The 25,725-nt window shown below is 35.4% G+C and overlaps 3 protein-coding genes and 1 pseudogene across 5 annotated transcripts; 3 read left to right on the forward strand and 1 right to left on the reverse strand.

Annotated features, from left to right (window-relative positions):
• Positions 1–1,878: 1,878 nt before the first annotated feature.
• LOC126599140 (uncharacterized) lies at positions 1,879–3,125 on the reverse strand (annotated as a pseudogene).
• Positions 3,126–8,395: 5,270 nt separating this feature from the next.
• LOC126598576 (protein LATERAL ORGAN BOUNDARIES-like) lies at positions 8,396–10,871 on the forward strand. 3 transcript variants are annotated; one of them, XM_050264945.1, is made up of 2 exons: positions 8,396–8,754; positions 9,874–10,871. In XM_050264945.1, the coding sequence occupies exon 2, from the start codon at positions 9,888–9,890 to the stop codon at positions 10,497–10,499; it is 612 nt and encodes a 203-aa protein (XP_050120902.1). In that variant the 5' UTR covers positions 8,396–8,754; positions 9,874–9,887; the 3' UTR covers positions 10,500–10,871. The 3 variants fall into 3 exon arrangements, with proteins under 3 accessions (XP_050120902.1, XP_050120901.1, XP_050120903.1); XM_050264944.1 differs by having other exon boundaries at positions 8,398–8,754; positions 9,861–10,871; XM_050264946.1 differs by lacking the exon at positions 8,396–8,754 and adding an exon at positions 8,803–9,273.
• Positions 10,872–19,497: 8,626 nt separating this feature from the next.
• Positions 19,498–20,501, forward strand: LOC126598575 (oleosin H2-like). The gene has a single exon (XM_050264942.1). The coding sequence runs from the start codon at positions 19,553–19,555 to the stop codon at positions 20,177–20,179; it is 627 nt and encodes a 208-aa protein (XP_050120899.1). The 5' UTR covers positions 19,498–19,552; the 3' UTR covers positions 20,180–20,501.
• Positions 20,502–22,376: 1,875 nt separating this feature from the next.
• Positions 22,377–25,478, forward strand: LOC126599141 (lysM domain receptor-like kinase 3). Its single transcript, XM_050265480.1, has 7 exons — positions 22,377–23,133; positions 23,341–23,550; positions 23,665–23,888; positions 24,128–24,483; positions 24,607–24,745; positions 24,835–24,933; positions 25,027–25,478. Exons 1-7 carry the CDS (start codon positions 22,377–22,379, stop codon positions 25,192–25,194), a joined length of 1,953 nt encoding a protein of 650 aa, XP_050121437.1. The 3' UTR covers positions 25,195–25,478.
• Positions 25,479–25,725: the final 247 nt, after the last annotated feature.

Below are 25,725 nucleotides of genomic sequence, written 5' to 3' on the forward strand. Positions count from 1 at the left end.
AAGTGATGGGCTAAGAATCTCTCTCTAATGAAAGTGAGGGAGTCCTTTTTATAAAATAAAGATTCGCTCCTCAATACATGAATAATGGGTGCTCTCTAATGAAAGTGAGGGAGTCCCTTTTATAGAATAAGGGTTCGCTCCTCAGTACATAAATAATGGGCTAAGTCCCCCAAGTATTTTTCATAAGGCCCAGTTGCGGAAACCTAATATATGGTACATAGTGTAGTCCCCCAAGTCTTCAGTCAATAGAGTCTGTTGGCTGGATAATTCAAATTCAATCTATGTATGGGCCGAAGTGGTGGTTGTTCGAAGGCGGTTTTTGCATACCATGCACTGAAGCTTTGTAGGTGAAGCTTTGAAAGTCAGAGCTTTGTAAATGAAACTTTAAAGTCAGAGCTTTTGTAAATGAAGCTTTGAAGTCAGAGCTTAGTAAATGAAGCTGGAGCTCTTGTAAATGAAGCTTTCGAAGCTGGAGCTCTGTAAATGAAGCTTTCGAAGCTGGAGCTCTTGAAGCTAGAGCTCTGTAAATGAAGTTTTCGAAGCTGGAGCTCTATAAATGAAGCTTTCGAAGCTAGAGCTATGTAAATGAAGTTTTCGAAGCTGGAGCTCTGTAAATGAAGCTTTCGAAGCTGGAGCTCTATAAATGAAGCTTTCAAAGCTAGAGCTTGGTAAATTAAGCTTTCGAAGCTAGAGCTTGGTAAATGAAGCTTTCGAAGCTAGAGCTCTGTAAATGAAGCTTTCGAAGCTGATTGACATGAGTGATGCTCATGAATGTTTATGTTGATTGACATGAGTGATGCTCATGGATGTTAACATAAGTGATGCTCATGAATATTTATGTATGATTAACATGAGTGATGCTCATCTATGATGGTGATTGTCATAAATGATGCTCATGTATGATTGTTTTTTTTAGGACGGGTTGTACTTTTAATCACCTGGTTGGTGATAATAACGGCATGCTGCTAAATAATTTTGAAGTATTGGACGTACTGTTGATCACCTAGTTGGTGATAATAGCGGCAGGGGGAGAAGATACCACCCCTGGATGGAGGAAAAGTACTTCCAAAGAAGATGCCACATCTACTTATGAGATAGATAAGGCAAGTGAAGACGATACCACACTTCGGTACTTAGAAGTTTCATGATTACTCAGCGGCTTGGATCTTGCAAGTCCCTAATCGAGAAGCTTCTCTCACTCAGGAACTTAGGGGAGCACTGTTTGTACCATACTTGACCAATCCCGAAACTACTGAGCACCTGTCAACGTTATACCGTCAAGGACCCAGAAGAGTTTCCTTCCAACCAGGAGGCCAATCATAGCGCGACACGTGTCGACATCAGAAGCCAATCACAGCGCGACACGTGTCAACATCAGAAGTCAATCACAACACGACACGTGTCAATGTCAAAACAAAGCTAGAAACTCTCTTCTATAAAAAGAGATCATTCTCCCAAATATTTCCTGATGTCATTTGTACTAAATCATTCACTAGTACTCACTAAAGGAGAGCTTGTACCTATGTACTTGTGTAAACCCTTCATAATTAATGAGAACTCCTCTACTCCGTGGACGTAGCCAATATAGGTGAACCACGTACATCTTGTGTTTGCTTCCTGTCTCTATCCATTTACATACTTATCCACGCTAATGACCGGAGCAATCTAGCAAAGGTCACAAACTTGACACTTTTTGTTGTACCAAAGTCCACTGATTTTGTGCATCAATAGTAATCAAATTGAATACCCATGCATGTTTGGTCACACATGCTTAAAAATACGCTACATTTTTTGTTTTTTTTACAAGAAACGATAGCGATTTTTCATTACTGAATCATATGAGTTACCGGGGTTGCCATATAGGTCCAATCTCTAGTAACCAAATATTTTATCTAAAGGTAATTTGCACAAACAAATAATAATAATAATTCTCTAATTAGCTACTACAGGCACACACACTATCACAAGAATCTGCTACATGAGTATGAACTTCCCACATAGGGAGGAATTTCATACCCTTGGCTCCCCTTTGAGAAATTAGTATCCCCCTCCAAAGGATACCACTTAATGCATTGCATGTTGACTAATTTACAATTTTTGGTAATTAACATACAATCTAGGATTAAACTCTATTTACTACCCTCATGTTTCGTGGTTTTCAACATTTAGTACATCAAGTTTTTTTCGTCCCAGAGTCATACCTAAAGTGTAAATTTTGTGACAGTCTCAGACATCTGTTAGTCAAACTATTAACTCTTTCGTTAACTGATGACGTGGCACCTATGTGGACAATGACTAGGCATCACGTGTCATTAAAAAAATTTTAAAAAAAATTAAAATAATTAATTAAATAAAAGTAAAAAAAAAGAGAAATTCCCCAAATCCCCTTTGTCTTCCCCACCCCGACTCCCCTCCCCTATCCCTTTTTTACTCTGCAACCCCTACCCCCATTGAGAACAAACTGGTACTGAATCAGCAAACCAAAGTCAATCTCATGGGCACCTTCTCCATGTCGGCGTCTCCCAACCCATCCGCCAATATTTGAATCACCCTATTGAATGCGAACGCCGAATCAGACGATGAAGACGATGAGGACTCATCCCAATTATTCCCTCCAAACCCATCGAAATTCCAACCTCGCCGCCGCCTCCACTGCCTCTCCATCCTCTGTTGAAAAACAGACCATCGCCGCCGAAAACCCGCAGTCTTCCTCGTCTCCGTCGTTAGAATCGTCGCTGCTTGAAGGTCTCCGTCTGGTGCGGCGTTTTTTTGCGGATGAGGATTCGGGTTACGATTTTGGTAGAGTTGGGCCGAGCACGGGGCGGAGCGACAACGTCGAAGGGAAAAATAACGGCAGAGATCTGGGGGACTTAATTGGAAGACGAAGGCTGGTCGGGATAAGTGTCGGTGATGGTGATTTGATTGTTAGAGGTGAGGTCATGGTGACGAATTAGGAACGTCAGGGAGACAGTGCGAGGGATGATGAAGGGAGAGGTTACAGAGGTAGGGGTTGCAGAGTAAAGAAGGGATAAGGGGAGGGGAGTCGGGTAGGAAAGATGGATGTGCAGAGGTACAAAGGGAGAATGGAGGGGAGTCGAGGTGGGGAAGACAAAGGGGATCTGGGAATTTTTTATTTATTTTATTTTATTTAATTAATTATTTTAATAGTTTTTATTTTAATTTTTTTAATGACACGTGGTGCCCAGTCATTGTTTACGTGGGCACCACGTCATCAGTTAACGGAAGAATTAACAGTTTGACTAACGGATGTATGAGACTGTCCCAAAATTTACACTTTAGGTATGACTCTGGGATGAAAAAAAACTTGATGTACTAAATGTTGAAAACCACGAAACATGAGGGTAGTAAACAGAGTTTAACCGTACAATCTAATTCATACAAGGGTGTTCTTAGAAAACTAAACAAATGTTCCCATTACGGTGTAAACTAAAACTTGGGCATGCAACATTTTCAAACACAAAAATGGATATTTTTCATTCTCATTTCTGGATAATAGACTTAATTCGCAAAGGACCTTGATAGTTAAATGGCCTTCCTACCGACCTACCTCCTATCTTAAGAGAGAATTTTCAATGTGACCATCATACGGAGTGGTACACCACATGACGCTATATAAATGGTGGGATATGTGTGTTAAAAAGTTAATAACATAAAAAATAAAACTTCTCACCACTTACATAAAAACACGTGGTGTATCATACGTGTTCATGTCACAACTAAAAACTTCTCCCATCTTTAGGTTAGTTGGGCCCTTCAATTTGGGAGGAAAAACTGACCAAAAAAAACAGTTGGGAGGAAAAACTGCCTTCTATTTAGGTTAGTTGGGCCCTTCAAGGTGAATACCTATCCTCACAACGTTTGGGGCGTCATATTTGTTCTACACGACACTTCATGCTATCATTTTTGTTGGAGTTGACTCACATGCTGGGTTGAAAATAGCATGGCTAGAAAGGGACTCTTCTAGTATGATCTCTTACTTTGCTTTTGGCTTTTTTCTCCTCCTTGATTGCTCCGGACTCCCTAGAAAAATTGTCTTTTTTATTTGAAGTACATGATTTCCGTTGCTCTCATATATTTCGGGAAGAAAAGCAGTCCGGCCCAGACAAAATAGCCAATTTATGACTGCTCTCATCTTCACTTATTTGGCATGGGGCTCCACCCTTAACCTACGTTGTTGTTGCTGCTGTTGTTTTCAAAAATAGTTTTTGATGAACAGGCCTCCCATGTTCCACAATAATTTATAGAGACTCATGGTCATAGATCGATAAAATCCCTTTTGAATATAAATCTGCGATCATTTCAATAAGAGTGAACCAACCTTCTCTCACCATAGGCTTTGCTTTGGGCGGGAGGGATCTAGAATCTATTATCATCTTTACGATTCAAGTTTACCTAGCCCTTCAAGGACTTTACAAAATAAAAACCCTTCAACTCAAACTCTTCATATTCATGAGTAAAACTTAAATGTAATTGAGCGTATATTTCTTTTTTGTTATTATTTTTTGAGCAATTGTACAATATTTATTGATAATGAAATCGAATACATACAGATAAAAAAAAGGCAAACACAAAACCAGAGCCATCATCCTCATCTTCAAAACTTCAAAAAGGGTTTATGGGCAGTCAGTATTTTCCTATCATAAAAGAAGCATATGCATAATGTTTAAACCTAATTTAAAAATCAACGAAGGATAGAACGAATTAAGCACTAGCCAGTAAGCTCTCCCTAATCATTATGGTTCCATTTTTAATTGTTAATTCTAATAACCAAAAAATAAAAAGGATAATGGTAGGAAGACCAAAATTTTAAACCAAATTTACAAACTAAATGTTGTGTCATAAATAGAAAATAAGCACGTTAATTAATATTCAATTAATAATCCAATCTCATTTGGTTTACAAAATTTAATTTAAAATTTTGGTCTTCTAGCATTACCCTGATAAAAATATTCAAGTTAGGTATTACACCCTCTCCATCAGCCCATTGGCCCCATGAGCCACATGCATGTTTGAATATCGAGAAACCCCGGCGGGCTTTCAAAACCGATTTTCACCCTTATAAAAATAACAAATTAACAAAAACAAAGTTTCAGATAATACAATTAGTTATTGAATATTGAGAAAAATAAACCTATGAAAGATCAAGAGACAAAAATTGGAAATTGTCAAATTGATGGGGACTAACAACAAAGATAGTCCGAAAAACATTTCACTCTCAAGGCGCCCCGCCAACTTGGAGAGGCTACAAGCCTCTCTACATGTTCTTTTTCTTTATGGCATACAGTCCTTTTATGGTACTTAATTTGCATACTAAACTAATTCTATATAGCAACCCTCACCGTTTGACCTATATTATTTACAGGGACACATGCAAGTTACTGCAGAAGAAGAATGAAGTGTGGGGGAGAGGAAAATGTGAGACTGAATAGTTAATGGGTAATTTGATAATCATATCATTTTTATTTTGATGAGAGTGATATAGAAGAAATGTATAAGAAAAAACGTACAAAATGAAAACAAAAAATAAAAAACTATTTTGAGTTGTTTTCACTTTCAAGATTTGTTTTCATTCATCATTTTTTCTTTCTTCCTCTCTGTCTCCCATCATCGGTGGCGGAGCCAACATGGGCCATTGGTTACTCATGACCCCAATAATTTCATAACTTCAATGTATATTTATCTATATATTTTTTATGAACTCTATTCATAATTGTGACAAAAAGAAAGAATGAGTAAAAACACTGAATTACAAACTGATGCTTCTTTTATGCAACCCCATGTATTGTTATTTGTAGATTTTCTTCTTCTTTCCTTTGTCTTTCTTCTCCTATTTCTCGTGTTCGATAAAAAACTTCACTTGATAAGCCTCAGCAAAATCAACATAGTGCGGCATAACTTGGTATGTACTCACCAGCAACTCGACGAAATGATCCAATGATTTTATTTTTTTATTTATTTTTTGCTATAATTATATGACCACATTGTCATGAAATTCTAGCTCCACCACTGACTTCACTCAATAAGTATTGGCAAAATCGGCATAATGTGACATAACTCGGTATGTACTCACTAGAAGCTCGACAAAATGATCCAATGATGTTTTTTATGCTAAAATTAGATGACCCCATTTTCATAAAATTCTGGCTCCGCCTCTCTGCCACTGCCCATCATTCTTATTTATATCCCTCATTTCTACCTATGTTTTCATCATATCTCAATCTCAAAGAGTAAAAATTAAAAAACTAAAAATAAATTAATTACTAAACGAGCTCTAATAAGTAAATTACTAAGATCACTTAATCTTAGATATTGATTGTCTGATCCTGTTTGAAAAGTGCACATTCTAGCCACTATGGAGTACATGACTAAAGTCAGATTTCTTCTTAATTTCAACATATGAAGACCACTAGTAATTAACTACCATTTTAACCTAGTCAAAGGTATGAGTGAACCTTCAAGCGCCAAATATAGATTTAGCTAAGGTATATGCATGCATGTTACCTTAGGGGTTAAAGCAAATTGGGTTGTACTCTTCACAATCATGCGGTCACGTCCATTGTCACAAATCTGGATCGATCGATCTCCTGCAGAAAGCAACCAGTCTGCAAACCTTGGACCATCCTATTTCACTTAGAGCTGTAGATTTTCAAGACATATATTCATGTGCAGTACTCAATTACATGCATGAATCTCAATGGATGAGGCAACTGAACTCGTGCCATACCATATTAAAGGGCCGTCATTAGTCCATTGACAATTGGGAAGTATATATTTTTTTTCCTTTTTGTTTTTGGCATCTCTGAAAAATACGCAGAAAAAATTGATGAAATGTTTAATCTCGAGCTACCTAAATTTGAAGGGAGTACTACTGTACTAGTGGCAGTTAAATTGAGAAGGAGACCCCACAATTCGTTGAAAATGACGAACAAGTGTAATTAAGGTACCGTAGACAATATAATCTGATTGTAATTTCTTTTTTTTAGCTTTGATACCTTTAATAATAGAATAATGACTGCAATTTCACTTGAAGAAGAAGTAATTAATTAAAAATATGGTTAGCAGCAATTAGATAATTATTTTTTTCCGGAGAAAGAAGTGAATAAGGGCGAAGTAAGGATGGCGGAAAAAATGTGTATGACATAACACACAAACTTAAAACTAAACAATTTCAAAGTTGTTTCAAACTTTCACTTTCAAGTTTTAATTTCTCATTTCTTCCAAATGCTTTCCTTTTCTTTCTAACACAAAAAATGAAAACTAAACTAAAAATAGAATTGGCATCAAACGAGCTCTATATATTTCTAATTCGGGCTGAAGCTATATGAGTAATATTATTCAGTTAACTGCCATTTAATGAGTGTTTGAGTTATAAACTTAGTTAAGAATGTGCACAATTATTATACTTGTGAGTATCATAGATGCAGCTGTGTTATGACATTGGATAGGACTGAGGGAGATGTGATATTCAACAAATATTTACAATTGCAGTGGGAGTGGCCTTATTGCTTACAAAAACCATTTTGTTGGATTCACTATTGTACTGTTTGTTGGTGATGTTCGATATATATCGGATGCTCAAACAAAGAAAAGTTACATTAATTGGACTATTTTTTGCTCTTATCTAACCCTAAATATATCTCCAAGACATTTATATACACCAATGAATATGGTTCTTTTAAAGATCAATCTTGATGCTGAAGAGTTTTTACTATATGCTTTGACCTCTTTTCAAAATTACACCCATATATACACTTCTCCTTTTAATTAGTATATGAAATAAATTTAATTAATTGTGCAGTGGGTATTAGCCAATTAGGGATATATGTTTGCGTATCATGTATACACTACATAATAGCAATATAATATCACCAAACCAAAAAGCAAGTGTATATGAGTATATATATATATATATATATATATATATATATATATATATATATATATATACATAGATTATCTTGGGTGATCATCAATATTATTATACATGGCTTAAGGTACTAATCATGCAAGATTATTATGGTATAGTTTCAATGTTTATTTGCAACAACCCTCCTATTAGAGTCATGTTCCTCATTTGTAATAAATCTTTTGTCTGCTTCTTTCATGAATGAAATATATCTTATTCTAATAAGAAAAGAAACTGATCATTGCTTAGTTATGATAATCATTTTTATATTTCTCCAAATGTAATAACTGAAACATTTCCTTTCTTGTCTCTGTATGTGTCTGTATATTTTGTATGTGTGTGTAGTGACTGTTGTCTGAATGAATGAGATTAAAAGATGGGGTGGAATGAGATAGAGAGGAATTGGAGACATCCTCATATCCTTTGATATTATTATTAGATGCAAGGTCATAGTCATTCTTTTTTAGTGTACCTCCCATTTATTACTTTGTTTTTTGCCTTCATTCCTTCTCACATCCACTAAATACTCTACTCTTTGCCTCTTACTCCTAGCCTCTCCCCCCATTACCTTTTGTCACTGCATTTTCAGCTGCTCTCTCTCTCTCTCTCTCTCTCTCTCTCTCTCTCTCTCTCTCTCTCTCTCTCTCTCTCTCCAATTAGGGCTTCCTCTTTCAGGTATATCTCTCCTCCAGTAACAAATCTTTGATGCTTTCCCCTTCAATTGGCTAAGGCTAGCTAGCTAGTAAATATATATCTTGGAAGGAGCAAAGAACACATACAGCTAGCTCTTAATTACTTGCAAGAGCTCCACAAGGGAAAGAAAAAAGGTATAAACTTCCCTTTTTATTATTCCTTTCATCAGAAGAAACACATGTAGATCCAGAAAGGTAAACAAGTGTAGCTGGTCCTTTACATGTTAATTATATATATTCTACATAATTCCATACTGTGGTTTCTATTTCTTTTGGAGGGCCTGCAGAACCTGAAGGCTAATTAAAAGGATATATAACTAGATCGATCCTAATTTTGGGTTTAGCTTAAATTAGATCTTAATTTCCATGTTCTTGGACCTTAACTCTAAGATATGTAAACATATACCTATGATGGGTGAGTTTGCACTAGTCAGATCCCAGTTTAACTGATTAATTTGGAAATTAATGATTTATGATATCATATGCTGATGACCTTATATAATTTGCTCACGCATTTCAGTTCTGCTTCTAATTAAGTGGCTGAGTGGATGGTGGGAGGAGAGAGGGGGTAAAACTAATAATTAGAAAAGACAACAAAATTAAGGAAACATGCAGATGGCCCTGCAGGTGGAGCGATCAAGGCAGCTATCACATGTAAGAAACTAAGAATTAACTAAACTACCTTAATTCTATTATTAAAAAAATGGAAAAGACTAGATGATGAGAGCCAAGAGAAATTAATTGAGAATTTCCAGATTCAAGAGATAGCTGAGTTGCATGAATTAATAGAATATATATATATATAGAGAGAGAGAGAGAGAGAGAGAGAGTAAACTGAGAAAAGGGAGACGGTGGTGGTGTGGTGGGTTGGATGAGATGGATTTTTTTATTTCTTTCATATTAGTGTTTCATTAAACTCTAGTAAGCACATAGATTATATACACACCTATTTTTGTTGTTGTTCTGATCGTCCTTGATGCATTTAACGGTTCAATTATACACAAAAAGGGAAGTTAAAACACAGAAAAATAAAGGAAAATTATATAGTAAACGTTTCAACTGAATTAGATTTCTAATCTAGTTATTATAAACAAAATGTTCACACAAAAATAAGAAAGAATGAAATAAATAGTTTTTGGGCATTAAAATGGAGAAATGTTCAGTAAAATAAAATGCATACATGTTTTTTTTTCATTATCCTACGAAATAAGGGTGTACGGTGTTAATTGTTTAGAGATTAGCTTTGGTGTGCAGTGAAATATTTTAAAATGGCATCCTCCAGCTCCTCCTATAACTCTCCATGCGCTGCCTGCAAGTTCTTGAGAAGGAAATGCATGCCGGGCTGCATTTTTGCACCGTATTTCCCACCAGAGGAGCCCCAAAAATTTGCAAACGTCCACAAGATCTTCGGGGCTAGCAATGTCACCAAACTTCTTAACGAGCTCCTGCCTCACCAGCGTGAGGACGCCGTGAACTCCCTGGCCTATGAGGCCGAGGCACGTGTCAGGGACCCGGTCTATGGCTGTGTTGGTGCCATTTCTTTCCTCCAAAGACAGGTCCAGAGGCTCCAGAAGGAGCTCGATGCAGCTAATGCTGATCTTATTCACTATGCCTGCAATGAACTCACAACAACTGTGTTGCCTCCTCCTACTACTGCATCAATGGCCGGGACATATTCGGTAATTCAGCCGAATATGGATCCTCAGAGAAGGTTGGTGGTTGATCAACCTCATCATCACCATCAGTATTACCAACAAACTAGTACTACCACAACTAGTAATGCTCCTGGAGTCAGTTTCCCAGTACCTTATCTTCCATGGAATGGAGGAGGAGGAGGAGGAGGAGGTAGTGGTGATGGAGGAGGAGAGGACAGAATGTGATTTCAGATTTGGGGTTTTGAGGTTTGAGACCCTAGCTATAGCTCATCAAAATAATTGACAGAGGTAAATAAAATCCAATTTAGCTAGGGTTTGGTGGAGTCAGTCATGTGTGGTATATTATAGATATATGTTTATAAATTGTTGTAGTAGAACTCAGCAGGGTCTCTATGCCTAGCCTCACGTGTAGTAGTACTGCTACTGTGATCTTCTATATTTATAGCCAAATAGATGGCTTTAGTAGTTTCATTGTTTCCCAAGCATAACTTGGTGGGTTCGTTGCTAGCTGTATACCTGAATTATATATTCTTCTACCTAAATAAGGCTTTGCTTAAATCAATAATATTGGATCATCTAAATATGGCAATTGTGTCATTATAGTAGTGCAACTATACATATATGTGCAGATGCGCATGCCATGCAGGGTTGACATTCTCTGTCACAAATGAAGTGTTTATATGTACTTAATTATAACCAACAATATAAGTTTGTATAAACATTAATTAGTATTGATAATTCTTTTAATAAAACCATTGATGATCATACGGATTAAGGAGGATTATCTTGTGTGTGTGCCTAAGTACATAGATGGGGTTATAAGTATATAGATGGGGTTAGTCCTCTTTTCACCCTATATAGTCTGACCATTGTTTCAGCTGCTCCTTTAATTGCATGTTGTGATGAGGACCACTTTACATGTTTAAATAATTTGAGTAGCTCTCACTCATGCCGCTGGTTTTTCAATATTAAATATAATTAACCTAACTAAGCTAATCATGGTCCTATTTATCTTTTGATCACAAGTTTCATTTCATGGAGTGTGTGTGTGTGTGTGTAGCGTGCATGTGGCGAAGCTAGTTGAAAACTTCTTAAAAGCATTAGCCTTTTGGATATTTGAAAGAGGAACAGTGTGAAATTCAACCTTTTGTGCGTGCATATTCCAACTTGTTTGAATTGTAGTGTTTATCATGTAATTGACAGTGTGAATCTGTTCGTCCTCCAAATATTAATTCAATATATTATATATTTTGTATATAGTATAAGTATAGTTGCAGAGATATCTGAAACAGTAGCACGTACAGTCTCTCCCTCATTGGATCCGATACATAAATCACTGTAGTTGTTGTCTTCCAAGTACCAACTGGTACTGACTCTTTCCCTCACTAATCTGCCCCCAAAGATTACCAGACATAACAGTAAAACCTTTGATATAAAAAAGTCTCAACACAGTACTAACATTATCATACCTCTCTCTCTCTCTCTCTCTCTCTCTCTCTCCCTCTCTTAATATAATGATTAGGTTAATTACACTAAGCAAATGTCTAATTTTCCAGTAGGAAGCAAAAATCAAAAAATATTTATAAACCCTTCAAAGCTGCTGTTGAAACCCTGCAAAGCAATCAGGTTTTCTTTTCAAAGCAGCAATTGGGGTTAGGGTTTAAAACGAATTAACTGACGAAGTCAACGAGCAGCGTATTCTATCCTTTACTCAGTAAATTAAGGGTATGGCAACAATTGATCAACTAGTGCAAAATAAGGCATCATCATATTACGATTAAACTTTCTGAGATTCGACCAAATATTGTATGATATCTGATGGAGAGAGAGAGAAAAAGAGAGAGACCTTGATTTGAATTTCCTTATATTCTTGGACTACTACTGTGAAATTCTTTTCATTCCATTCTCTCTCTCTTTCTCTCACATGCATACATTGATATGTTTTTCGTATTCTGTAGCGGCACCAAACTTTCATCATAAAAAACACGCACACCATCTTTTCTGTTTCTCTTCACTTTTCTCAGTCCTCTCTCTCTTTCCCCCCTCTCTAGAACAAACAAACCCACAAGATTTTACACTCATTAAAATCAAGAAAAGTTAAACGCGTCATCTCTCTCTCTCATACAAAACACACATGTACACGAACAAACACAAACAGAGAGTCTGACTCTGAATGAATGAACCATCTGGAGGTGGGTCAGCAGTGGTTCCAGTGAGAGTCACGTCCATTGTCCTCCAACTATAGTCGTCGCCTCACCTTTTTCTTCCTTGGAAATTTTGGGCCAACCAAATCCAATCTTCTCATCTCAATTCCACATACCCCATATTCAATAATTATTTATACTTCAACAGATGAGTAATTGGCTGGTAACCTGGTAGCCTGGTACCAATATCAAGTTACAATACGTAGCACATTAGAGAAAAACTTGGGTAAAGGTTTTATCAATATCACATGATGAGTGAGTGACTTTGTCCACTGAAATTTCATTATGTTGTAGAAGTAGAAGAAGAAATCAAGTATATTGTATGTCACGTGGTGTTACTAGCTAATTCATATGCGTGCCTGTTATCTTTTAATTAAGCAATGACTTGGACAACTAATCTTTCTATGTGATAGACAAGGAAGTTCTTACACTCAGGTGTTTCTTGACTAGTATACTAGTTTATTGACCAAATTTAGTCAAAAGATCAACAAAAGATCAACTAAATATATATCTAACTGTTACCAGCTTCTGAGTTAATTGGTAAAGTAGTCATCAAAACACTTTCTTACCATTTTAAATCATCTCCCAAATAACAGATTTGTAACGTAGGTATGATACTTGATCGATTTAGCTACTGTCAACTGTGGGTTGAGAGGACCCCTCCGCTGTGGGGAACAAGTATGGCTTTCTGAAATCGTTGTTTGCCTTTTTTTTATTGGGTTGGAGTTTTTGGGGTGCAATAATTATTAATTCAGAATCCATCAACCCATCAATCTTCTTCTCTGCAAAGACGTGGAAAAGAAGCAAGGTGCTGGTGAAATATGGCAGGAGAGGTTTTTTACTATTAGCTATAAAGGACAAGGAAGACAACAGGACGTGGAGCTCCTATTTTCTGCCCCCACCAAAAATTCTGCATGTTCCTACCTTAATTCATTCGATTCATGAGTTTTACCGAAGAAAATACTGGTACAGTGTTATAAATATGCTCAGCGTATGCATCTTTTAACTTAGGTTGTAACTTCTTTTTCACCTTAAGGACGGCATACACATTACCAAATCTTGAATGTTTTGCGATATATATAAGTTATTGATTAAAGGGATCAAGAATGATTATTAGATTAAGGAGATCGTGAACGATTTCTCTTAGAAGATTATGGAATATCAGAAGTTTGAAAGAAACTCTCAACTTTTAATGAATAATGATGATAAGATCATTAAAATACGACAATGTTGTTTAAATAGTCATAATAATATGAGAAATTCCAAGACCTTCAAAGAATTCCAAAGTTAAAGGAAAAATTTAAAAGCTAATTTTGACCTATTAAACGTAACTAAAACCTAAAAATCCATCTCATATTGTAGTAATACAACGAGTTGGAATTGTCTTGTCTTACCCTCAAAAAGATATCATCGGCTAGAAACGGATACCAATACTCAAAATATAATATTCCCGGCCCGTACAATCACTGTTAGCGTCAAAATTTGCCATGTCAATATCGATTTCTAGAGTCATAAAACAAAATGAGCTTGCCTTTGATCAACAATTATTAATAGGGTTGGGATTGGTGAACACTTTTTTTTTTACAACACTTTGTACTGCTTATTTCGCAATTTCTTTTTAAAGATCCGCCTATATTTCAGTTTAGCATTTATATATTATTTTTATAAAAAATTAGACAAATTAAAAACCAATTAGACATTCATTTGTATTGCCAAAAAATGGATAAATACAATTTTGTAATGAAACATTATAATGACTATCATTCAATCTAAAGGTAATATGATTTCAAATTTAAACGATTTTTGGTACACATAATTTTTAAGAGAATACTTAAAAGATAGACGATTAGGTCAATGAAATACATTACAAAAAACAAAATGTATATCAAAAATTGTGTGTTACCCATCCTAACCCTTATTATTGAATATATGACTGCCATACACGAAAACAGTGAATTATATTTCATTTCCGTTGTCAACTCATCATCTTCATTGGCACTTCTCTATTCACAAAATGTTCAATGCTTACTTCTTTTTTCCATTTTAATCAGAAAAATGCCATTAGTAAAATGCAATAAATAAAGGTAGAAAAATGCCATTAAGTGAGTCAAGCTTCACTTTTGATCATGAAAGGGTGGCCCATGCAAATAATCATAGCCAATCCTATTTTCCATGCTCAATTATCCAGGTAGCCACTGTACCTAGCCATATGAACATGATGGAGAAGCTCAAAATCAAATATTATTGTAAAGATATATAGCGGCGTTTTCCAGAGGCCGACATGCATATTTGCTTGAGAACTTTAACGAAAAACTCAAAATAATGTTTACTTCAACGAAAAATCACATTTTTACACTAAAAAGTCAATTCTAGTACTATTCATTTTACCCTTTATTTTGTCCTTATCGTTAAAAATCAAAGTTTTCAAACTCTTTTAATTAATTTTCCTTATTTGCATCCTATTAAAAAAAAAAACACAAGAAACAAGAAAAAAAAATATATATATATTTGCATGCTTACCCTTTCTTTCACTTTTTCAGTTAAAGCAGTTGATCCAACACATATAATTAATTTCTGTGGTCTTACCTAATTTTTCAAACTTATATCAGCAGCAATCAACTGGTTTGAATCTCACTTTTTCTAAATTTTCCACTAATTAAGCAATTATATGGAATGCTTTTGTCGACAGAACCATATTCAATATTGCTTCTGGAAATAACGCAGCTAGCATATCTATCAGGGATAGAAATCTTTTTAAATTCCAAAAACAAAACAAAAAAGAAAAAACCAAAGGAAAAGTAAAGAAATAAGAACTAAGAGACGTGAGACCCAAATGCAGTTAACATAATATCACAATTTCCTAGTTGATATATGGGATGCTTGGTTTTTACCCATGCATCTCGAGTTTGAAACTTCCCACTCTTCTAAATTATTAAAAAAGTTTCAAACTATCTTCCCTCTCCATAATAAAAAAAAAAATGGTAATCATACACATATTTAGAGTCGCTAGTGCATCATGGCCTGAATCTAATGGATAATATATAACTACGATTTTTAAGAATTTAAAAAAAAATTAATCTACTAACTTTTCTAGCTAAAATAAATAAAATTGATCATGGAGACACATATACATAGTACTACTCAATCATAGAAGTGTATTTAGGAATTAGGATACATATATCACAACTTCACGACACATGCACGAGTTCTAGAAAAGGTGTGTGTATGTGGCTAACTGTTAGATATATGTTAACAATCTACGATAAACTCATATATACTAATAATAAATGCGAATAAATATATTACAGAGAATAAACAAGATGAAATATTATTTAAGCAGAGAAATAGAAGATCGAGGCTTGCGTACCACAATGTCCTTGAAACAGAAATTTTGTCCCTACTCAGTGCTTGTAGTTATACAGATGTCTGCTTCACCAGGATTCAACAATCTAAGTTAGAATTCTAGCACCAGAAAACTAGACTTCTGGCGAATTTGTTTGTGGTACTCTCAGTATGCTTGGTATATAAGGATTGATGATTTTTTGTGTATTGAATGATATGCAAATGCATGTATTTATAGTGAGCATATGTCTATTTGCAACAGACATGTTTTTGGGAGGCGACTGTTCAACGCAAAGGGTGTGTTACTTCATCTGTTTCTCAAATATGTTCATACGCTCTCAGACTTGATCTGAAAGGATGAGTCTTTTCATAAAAAAAAAATTAATTAAATTCGAAATTAATTAAATAATTAATTACACCCCAAAGCGCAATCCCAAGGGTGAGTCCAATTCTATTCTCCAAAGTCCATCCCTCCAATCACTTTTTATAAGGGACAAAGCCTTATAAAGTGAGGAAACTTTGTGATGGTGAGCAATGTGGGACAATGAAATTCTACTCAAAATTTCCAACAATACCCCACATTTAAGTTAAAATTTCATTCAAACACCACCAATTTACATATAACAAAATTCTACTCAAAATTCCCAACAATAACAACCACTGAATTGCAAGCACATCGATCGATCTTTACATTATTCCCTGCAATGCTGGTGTTTATTTTATATGAATATTATAGGATGAAAAGTGCTTCTTGTTTCAGATAACCAATGATGGCAGCCATGATCATGTGGTGGCCTTCAAAGCGATTATAAACAAATAAACACAAGATTGTGGGTTCAAGAAAAATTACACTTTCTTTGGGTACATATTCTGCCCTTGAGCAATCATTTTATCAAGTCAAACTGTAATCTTATGCCTAGATATTACACAAGAATCCCAGCTGATATATCTTCATATCTTAATCAAGAATATAAGTATATATTTCGTTATTCCAAAGTATATAACACATATCAAGTAGTGCTGACCCCTTTATAATTTTATTGTTAATTAAGGGGTATTAGGAATACTAGCTCTAGACTCTAGTCGTACGTTAAGTGTTCCTTTCGAATAGCTATGGATCAAATTTTGACTGGGGAAAGAAACACCATTTTGTAATAAAAATTGCATCAATCTAATAATATTTGAATTGTGTAGAGATTTACAAGTTTAATAGGAGATCCAACGTAGTCCATATTCATAATAATAATTAGTAGTTGTGAGAATGTGAGGATAAAGTCTTACATTGGTGAGTGACCAAATCATGTAAGAGCTTATAGAAGTTGGTTGGACCCTATATTGCCAAGTGATTTTATAGTGAAACCTCAATTTTTTTCATGGTATTAGAGCAAGTTGTCATATATGTGAAGCCCAATGACTACACGTGCTCCACATCACCAATTTATGTTTTTCACGTGTTAGGCTTGAAAGTTCGCCACATGTGAGGGGGCGTGTTGAGAATGAATCTCACATTGATGGGAGGAAGAACCATGCATGGATTTACAAGTAAGTTGGTCTACTTCTATCTTACTAATTAATTTTATAATAGAACCTCAACTTTTTTAGTAGCAGTTATTATTCCCATTATAAAAAGAAAACACGGTAATAATTTGAGTGGTACATGAATATATTTTCGATATTAAGGAGAATAATGTGATGCACTTTGTTGTCATCAAAAGGAGAACAATGTATTTTGACATAAAAAAAATAAAAACCATGCAAAGGTCAAGGCATGTACTGTGGGCCAAGCAGTATCTGTTTATGGATTCTGCTTAAACTTGGATAATAAGTATATTGCCAAACGTAGCCCACCTACTGACTTGTGTTGAAGTAGGATCCGACCCAAATTGTATTTTCTCCATTGTGTAGCCTTCATAACACAGGAGCGTAACTAAGACATAGCGATGATCTATCAATTCACATTTCAATAGTTGAAGGAGAGATTAAAATCCCAAATTTGTGTGCTTCTAAATTGTTTTTAGGTTTGAACCCAATGCTACCAAACTTCACATATCTATCTGAACCCAATTTTATGTGTTTTCACATTTTTTTTATAAAACAGATCCATCTCATATCGAAATCTAATATGAGATGCGGAAATGAAAAAGAATATGAAGTGTAGGTATTGGATTCTAAGAGATGAGAGAAGGACGACGCTAGCAATGAACAATTTTGTTTTTTTTTTTTTCCATTCCAATTCGTGTTTTAGGTTTTAAAACGGAATGCTTTCGATCTGGTTAGACATCAAGATCTAATGACTCATACATCATAATATATTAAGATATGAATATTATACTAGGCTTACCATAGTATTTTTTGTCGTTTGAAAATGAGGCTTGTTGATTTTAAATAAAACCAATTTGATGATAATTATCGGATTTTTTTTTTCCTTTTTATAAGAGATTAAAAATCATCGGTTATCAGACCATGTTTCGATATTCTTTGCAATTTCACACCAAGCTCAAAAACATGCAAGTTCCAAATGCACACTCTGTACAATTCCAATCCCCAATTTCACACCAGCAAATTGGAGCCTTCATACGTTCCATATTCTTTGGGGGTTAGGATCCTTAAGACACCCGCTTTTTATATATTTGACACGTATTTTATAGGTCTTCTTTGTAATGTATTTTAACGATTCGAATTATTATGTTTTAGTATATCATTCATAGATCATCCTTGCAAAAATTAGACAAATTCAAAACCATTAGACATTCATTTATAGTGAAAAAAAAATATACAAATATGGTTCTACGAAGAAACACTAAATTTAATCTGACAATCATATGATTTTAGATTCAAGTGATTTTTGGTAGACATGGTCTTTGAAGTAAGACATAAAATATAAACGGTTGGATCGTTGAAGTACACTGCGGAGTAGGTCCATACAAACGTGTGTCAAAATGTATGTCAAAAGCGTGTGTCCCCGAATCCTGATCCTTTTCTAAAAGACTTGAATTATTAATTTTTTTAAATAATAAGCATTAAAATGTAAATATACCTAATGTAGCAAACCTAAAGACATCAACAACCTATCAAGGCATCAATGCATCATAATGTGAATAAAATTTGGTTAGACAAACTATGTAATTCATACCACCTCTCCCAGACCCTGCGTAAAGCGGGAGCCTTGTGCACTGGGTACGACCTTTTTTGGTCTTACTCAATCTCTGATTTTTATGAAATGTAAAATCTATCTAATTAGGAAACTTAACCGAAGTTTTTCTCTGTAATATAACACCATTTGCATGTCATTAAAAGTTAATTAAGTATGAGCACTAACTGAATTTAACTTGATTACTATGCTTACCATTGTTGAAAATAGAAACCAATCGGTTCATCAAACCCTATTAGATTTGGGTGTTCTTGCCAAAAACGCACATTGCCATTTGCACCAGACCACATTATCCATCCTTCACAAATTAAAATTCTAAAACGCAGAAACCAACGAAAGATTGATGAGGTATCACCAAACACTCCAGCTCCTCTCTCACCATGCAAACCCTCACTCTCCATGCATTCAACAAGTGTCCCCCACTCCCTCCACGTGCCCCTCCCCCCCCCCCCCCCACCGATGTCTTTCTCTTCCTTTAAAATCCAAACCCTCCTCCTCATCTTCCTCTCAGTCTCTCATTTCACATCCTCCACTGATCAACCAAACCCAGCAAACCCTAGCTCTCTCAATATCTCATAACAATGGCTGATCAGAACTACCGCCAGCAGCAACCACAGCACCAAGGTTACCAAAGTCACATCCAGTTCGACAACCCACAACACCAAGGTTACCAAACTCACTACCAGTATGACCAACAACAACGCTACCCCTTCGAAGTCGGGAAAAGCTTCCGTCCTCAAAATGGCTCCTCGGCTTCAAATTTTTTGGCAATTGCCACCCTGGTTCCAGTAGGGGGAACTCTGCTCTTGCTTGCAGGGCTCACACTGGCCGGGACCATCATTGGGCTGGCAGTGACCACCCCACTTTTTGTTATCTTTAGCCCAGTTTTGGTCCCGGCTGTTGTGGTCATATTTCTGTCTGTGACGGGGATATTGACTTCGGGGGCTTTCGGGGTCACGGCCCTATCGTCTTTCTCTTGGTTAGCCCATTATTTGAGCCGGTCTCGTCTGCCCCAGACGATGGGCCAAAAGGTGCAGGAGACCACAGGATATTTGAGCCAGAAGGTGCAGGAGACGGCGGGGTACTTGGGCCAGAAGGTGGAAGAGACGGGAGACTTTGTGGGCCATAAGATGCAGGAGACTGGAGGTCAGGTGGGCCAGATGACTAAGGATGTGGGCGAGACTATCCAGCAAGGCCGAGGAAGTTGAAATGACCCAGGAAGGTTGTAGGGATCAAATAAACAAAGAACTGGCAGGGGAAAAGAAGGCGGCCGGAGCCGCGACGGTGTTTATGTTACAGTCAGGACATGAAGATGGAGAGTTGATCATGCATATATATTTATGTATATGGGCCTCAATGGCTAGTGTCTCTCTCTGTTTTGTATGTGTTTATCTTTTGGTGTTTGTGTTTGTATGTGTTTATCTTTTTGGTGCTTGTGTTACCTCAGTACCGGTATGTACTAACCGTTTGGAGTCGATGGTTGTAGTTCTATGGATTTATGATGTAATAAATGGCTGTGCTTTTTTTTTTTTTTTCAGCGCTTGGTTCTTTTATTTTGGTTGGATTATGAATTTCCAATTCTTCCTTGTCACTTGCTAAATTTTAGTTTTGGATTTTGATGCAACGAATTTTCGGCTTGTATCCCAAGTCATGTTTGGTGATGTTAACATTACTCACGCTAATCAAAATAATTCAGTCATCACATAATTTAGTTTAAACATTTGCTCTCTTGCATTACTTAATATTTTAACATTTATCCTAATATTCTCGATATAAAATAAAATAAAAATAAATAAAAAAACAGTTATCCTAATATAAACAAGGAAGAGCCATTTAGTAATGTATAGTGGTATTTTTCTTTACTTAAATAGTCTTAGATTTGATTTTTGTCAAAAACGTATTTGAATCACATTGGTGCTAATTCTTTTTGCACTATAGTATTGCTAGTCATTGTGAGGCTTATCGGTATTCTTTTAATGTAGATAATATCGTTTGTTCTTCTTTTAATGTAGATAATATCATTTGTTAGAGAAAAAAATTATATATATATATATATATATATATATAACAAGGAAGAAAATGAACGAGGACAAATAATAAGAGAGCAGAAGCATGATCACCTACAAACTTCCATGTAAACCCAGCCTGCTTTATTATTTTTTCAGACCGATTAAACAAAGCACAGAACTTAATCCTCCTTTTTTAATCCCTCATTAATCCCAAGTCTATGCCTTAAGACATTCTTTATCTTCATGACATATCTTAATAATATTTCGTGAGTAAGATTTAGCTCTGAGTACTTATCAAACAAACATTAAGATGCTGCCAATCCTCAGACTGCAGCCTATCATCATTTGAACACTTGTTCAAGTTTACAGTTCTTTAGATTATTAATGGTTTTTATTACCTAATATCTTTGGAACTTTTCTGTTGGAAGTGCTTGTTATAAAATACTTTTAAGGTGTGAGGTCATTTTGAAAAGGAGACACACCACGTTTGATTTTTTTTTTTTTTTTGTTTTTCATTACTATCTAAACAATTAAAAATTTAGCAATTCAAAGTCATTTTTGTTTTCGGTAAAAATCCGCGCAAAAAATATAATTGGTCTGTGGTGTGGTCGGATTGCCTTTCGAAGTTGGCCTCCCACCTGCTACACTGCTACGTGGTAGTAATGCAAAGAAACTCAAAATTGCTTTTTTGTTTTTCTTTTATAAAAGCGATGTTTTACACTAATTTATTTAATAAAAAATTAAATTTTAATCCTTAAATAAGATGAAGTTTAGAAAAATGTCTTATACAAAATTAAAAATTGATTTTAATCCCTAAATTCTATTTAATGTCAGCATATGTAATCAATTTCTCTCTTTTTATTTATAATTTTATGGTGTTCATATATTAAATTTTATGAAAATATTATAAATTTTAATTCTCATTATGGTAAGTATCTTATATAAGAAAATATTTTAATAGAGATTTTTCGGTACACTTATGTTTTTGCATATTTTCTTATGTGCCACTAATTTATTACAATATATTTAGGTATGGACATTTCGGTACACTAATTTGATAAAATATATTATGATATATATGTTTAGGTACACTAATTAGAGGAAGTTAAATAAAATTAATGAATTAAAATGTGTATAATAATAAAATTAAAATTTAATGTAATGACATTAAATAAGATATCTATTTGTATTTTATAATATGAATTTGAATTAAGCACACATTAAAGGACTAAAATCAATATTCAATCTAACACCAGGTTTTTATTAAATTTTAATCTTCTTCAAGAATGAAAGTTGAAAAACCCCTTTATTTAAACGACGAGAAGGAAAATTTAAACTTTAGGTGACTGAATCGACTTCACATCTCATTTAAAATTGACCTCAAACATAGTATAAAATGACAAAGCATGTAAAGCCAAAACCAGAAGCTATTCTTACTCACCTCATTTCCAATGCCAAAGATCATTATTTCAGCATGAAAATGGCTCCTTCAAACCAAAAGTTCCGTTTTTTCTCAATTCTCCTCACCACTTTGTTCTACACAAATGTTCTCTCAGACAACACTACAGGATTAAGTTCACTCCATTTGTACCCTCTTACTTGCTCTACTTCTCACCACACCCAGACCTGCAATTCCTCTCTATACCACATCTCAAAAGGCCACACAAAAGAGGAAATAGCCACCTTTTACTCAGTAAACCCATCCAACATCCACCCAATTGTTCATGACAACCAACACCCACAAGACTATCTTGTTTCTGTTCCTTGCACTTGCAAGGATATAAAGGGCACCCAAATTTACCTCTATGATACAAATTACCTAGTTAAAGAAGGAGACACTGTTGGAAATGTGGTAAGTGAGTTTTACAGTGGGCAAGCAGTGAAAATTGGGGGAGAGGAGCAGCTATTTACTGTGGGAAACATGACTACTTTTCACCTTGTTTGTGGGTGTGTAGAGAAAAAATCACAGGAGGTTGTGACATACACAGTTCAAGATCATGACACTTTATCAGATATTGAAAAACTTCTATCTGCATATGAGAGTGAGATTCAGAATTTGAACAAAAACTTCACTCAATCCCCTAATTTTATAGATGTTGGGTGGGTTTTGTTTGTGCCAATGGAGCTCAATGGACTTAAAGTCCAGCAGCAAGGTAGTGCCTCTTTTTTTGCTTCAAAATCGTAACGAAATTGCTATTGACACACCAAAATAGTCATACTGCACTCTTTGTTCTTCGATATTTCTGTTAGGGGGAAGTGCATGATGACTATTTTGAAGTGTCAATTACAACTTCTTGTCATAAATGCTCATTTCTTTAAATGAAGTACGATAAATTGACCAATTTTCTCCGTCGAACCAGGGAAGACACTCAGTTTGGCCGCAATTATAGGCATAGTGTCAGCTGCTGGGTTTCTTTTGGCGGCCACATTCTTCATATTTCTTCTCATAAGATACAGAAAAGGTAAGAACACAGAAGAAGAAGAACAACAAGAACAAGAAGAAGATGTGAACCCAAATGCCAAAAAGAGCTTTTCAATGAAGCAACAGTTGTTCAAAAGGCAAATGGAAGGTAAGACAATTATCTCAACTCCATCAGAAAACAATTTTATTGGGTTCACTCATATCAATTTGTAGATTAATATATTAGCATCAGAATGTGACACAATATTTGTGCTTGCTACAGAAACTTTTGAGAATGAAGGGCCAGTTATATATACGATGGAGGAAATCGAGCAGGCTACGAGTAACTTTGACAACACCAGGAAGATTGGAGAGGGCGGATATGGCAGTGTTTATTTCGGTGTATTAGGAGAACTGGAGGTAGCAATTAAGAAGATGAGATCTAGCAGAACAAAGGAGTTCTTTGCTGAGCTCAAGGTTTTATGCAAGATCCATCATAACAATGTGGTAAGAAAAAGAAAAAAGTAAGTAAAAGATTTTGGTCCCATTTGGGACTACTTCCGTAGGATGCACTTTTGGAAAGAAAAAAAAAATGATTGTGAGTAGAAGTGCTTCCTAGGGGCTTCTCCAAAAGTGGTTCTAACTCCGAAGCACTTTTAAGTTTTTCTACCAAACATAGTCGGAAACGCTATTAACCATTTCAAAAAATTTTGTAAATGGAAAAGTAACCGAATCTTTATTCTTAGGTAGAACTGCTGGGATATGCTAGTGGAAGTGAGCATCAGTGTTTGGTATATGAGTTTCTTCAGAATCGATCCCTCAATGATCATCTCCATGATCCATTGCTGAAAGGAAACCAACCGCTTTCATGGACAGCAAGAGCACAGATAGCACTGGATACTGCAAGAGGAATTGAGTACATTCATGATCACACGAAGAAGCGCTATGTTCACCGTGACATAAAAACGAGCAACATTTTACTTGATCAGGGACTCAGAGCAAAGGTAGCAGATTTTGGCCTGGCAAGGTTAGTAGAACGGTCGAATGAAGAAGATATTTTAGCAACACGCTTGGTTGGGACACCCGGTTACATTCCTCCAGAGTAAGTAATGCAGACATTAGGGTTGTAATTTTAATTATGTACTTGTCAAGGAAAATAAAACTTCAATTAGTGGTAATTAAATTTATGAACTACCCTAAATCCACTACTTTTTTTCTCTGCAAGATCTGTGCGTGAGCTGCAAATGACATCAAAAACTGATGTTTATGCATTCGGAGTGGTCGTAGCAGAGCTAATAACCGGTCAGCGTGCAATTTTTTGTGACAACCGAGAACCGAAAAGGATGAAGTCACTCATCTCCGTTGTAAGTCAGCGAATTAAATTCTTAATCAAATAACCAATCTTCGTTCCAAGTGACTCGGAATTAGCAACATTTTTCTGCTTTTTATGCAGATATACGCAGTTTTCAAAGAAAAAGATCCAGAAGCTGCTTTGGAAGCTCAAATAGATGGTAACATGAAAGGAAGTTACCCTATGGAAGAAGTCTACAAGGTTTGTGCAACAGAAAAAAGAAAACTAAAAACTTATAACATAATAGTTAACAAACGGACTCCAAGTTTATGATACGTTTATTGTATATGTCAGATGGCGGAAATAGCGTTAAGGTGTGCGAGTGAAGATCCAGTAAATAGACCAGAGATGAAAGACATTGTGCAAACACTCTCCCAAATATTGACGTCCTCAATTGAATGGGAAGCATTGCTTGGAGGGAAGAGCCAGGTCTTCAGTGGCTTACTCATGAGTGGAAGATAATACTTGAAGGTCAAGTAAAAATTGACTATTTGAGCAAAGGAGGTGTACAAGTGTCTAAAGGTCGTTCATGTTCAAACATGCCAAAATCTTCAATTGATATGTTGAAAGTATCGTTCTTTTTTTCAGCGGTCCAAGGAAAACTGAAATACTAATATCACGTCCAGTTTAACAAAAATGTAATACTTGTCTCTTACTTATATGTCAATCACAATTTGACATTTATGCATAAAATTTTATTTTTTATGAATAATTTTTGCATAAGTGCCAAAACAGTGATTTGTTGGAAGAGAAAACAACTCGTTCTAGAGAATGAGCCGAGCAGTGTTCTTATTAGCATCCAGAAATGAAAACTTCAAATTAGAAATAACACCAAGTCCATTAAACAAAAAAAAATGGTGTCTGGATCTCAAATAAAAAATGAAAAGAACACAGAATTTCGCCATAAATTTATAACTCAAATGGTTAAAAATAAAGATGGTTTGACCATTGTTGCTGGAGCTAGAAATCTGGGAGAGAACAGCATCTCTGTAG

Source organism: Malus sylvestris, chromosome 14 (assembly GCF_916048215.2).
Source record: "Malus sylvestris chromosome 14, drMalSylv7.2, whole genome shotgun sequence".
Classification (NCBI taxonomy): Eukaryota; Viridiplantae; Streptophyta; class Magnoliopsida; order Rosales; family Rosaceae; genus Malus; species Malus sylvestris.

Coding starts and splice junctions, on each gene's coding strand:
- LOC126598575 (XM_050264942.1), top strand. CDS start 19,553: ATGGCTGATCAGAACTACCGCCAGCAGCAACCACAGCACCAAGGTTAC.
- LOC126598576 (XM_050264945.1), top strand. CDS start 9,888: ATGGCATCCTCCAGCTCCTCCTATAACTCTCCATGCGCTGCCTGCAAG.
- LOC126599141 (XM_050265480.1), top strand. CDS start 22,377: ATGACAAAGCATGTAAAGCCAAAACCAGAAGCTATTCTTACTCACCTC. Junction 24,484..24,606: donor CCCGGTTACATTCCTCCAGA/GTAAGTAATGCA, acceptor TTTCTCTGCAAG/ATCTGTGCGTGAGCTGCAAA. Junction 24,934..25,026: donor CTATGGAAGAAGTCTACAAG/GTTTGTGCAACA, acceptor TGTATATGTCAG/ATGGCGGAAATAGCGTTAAG.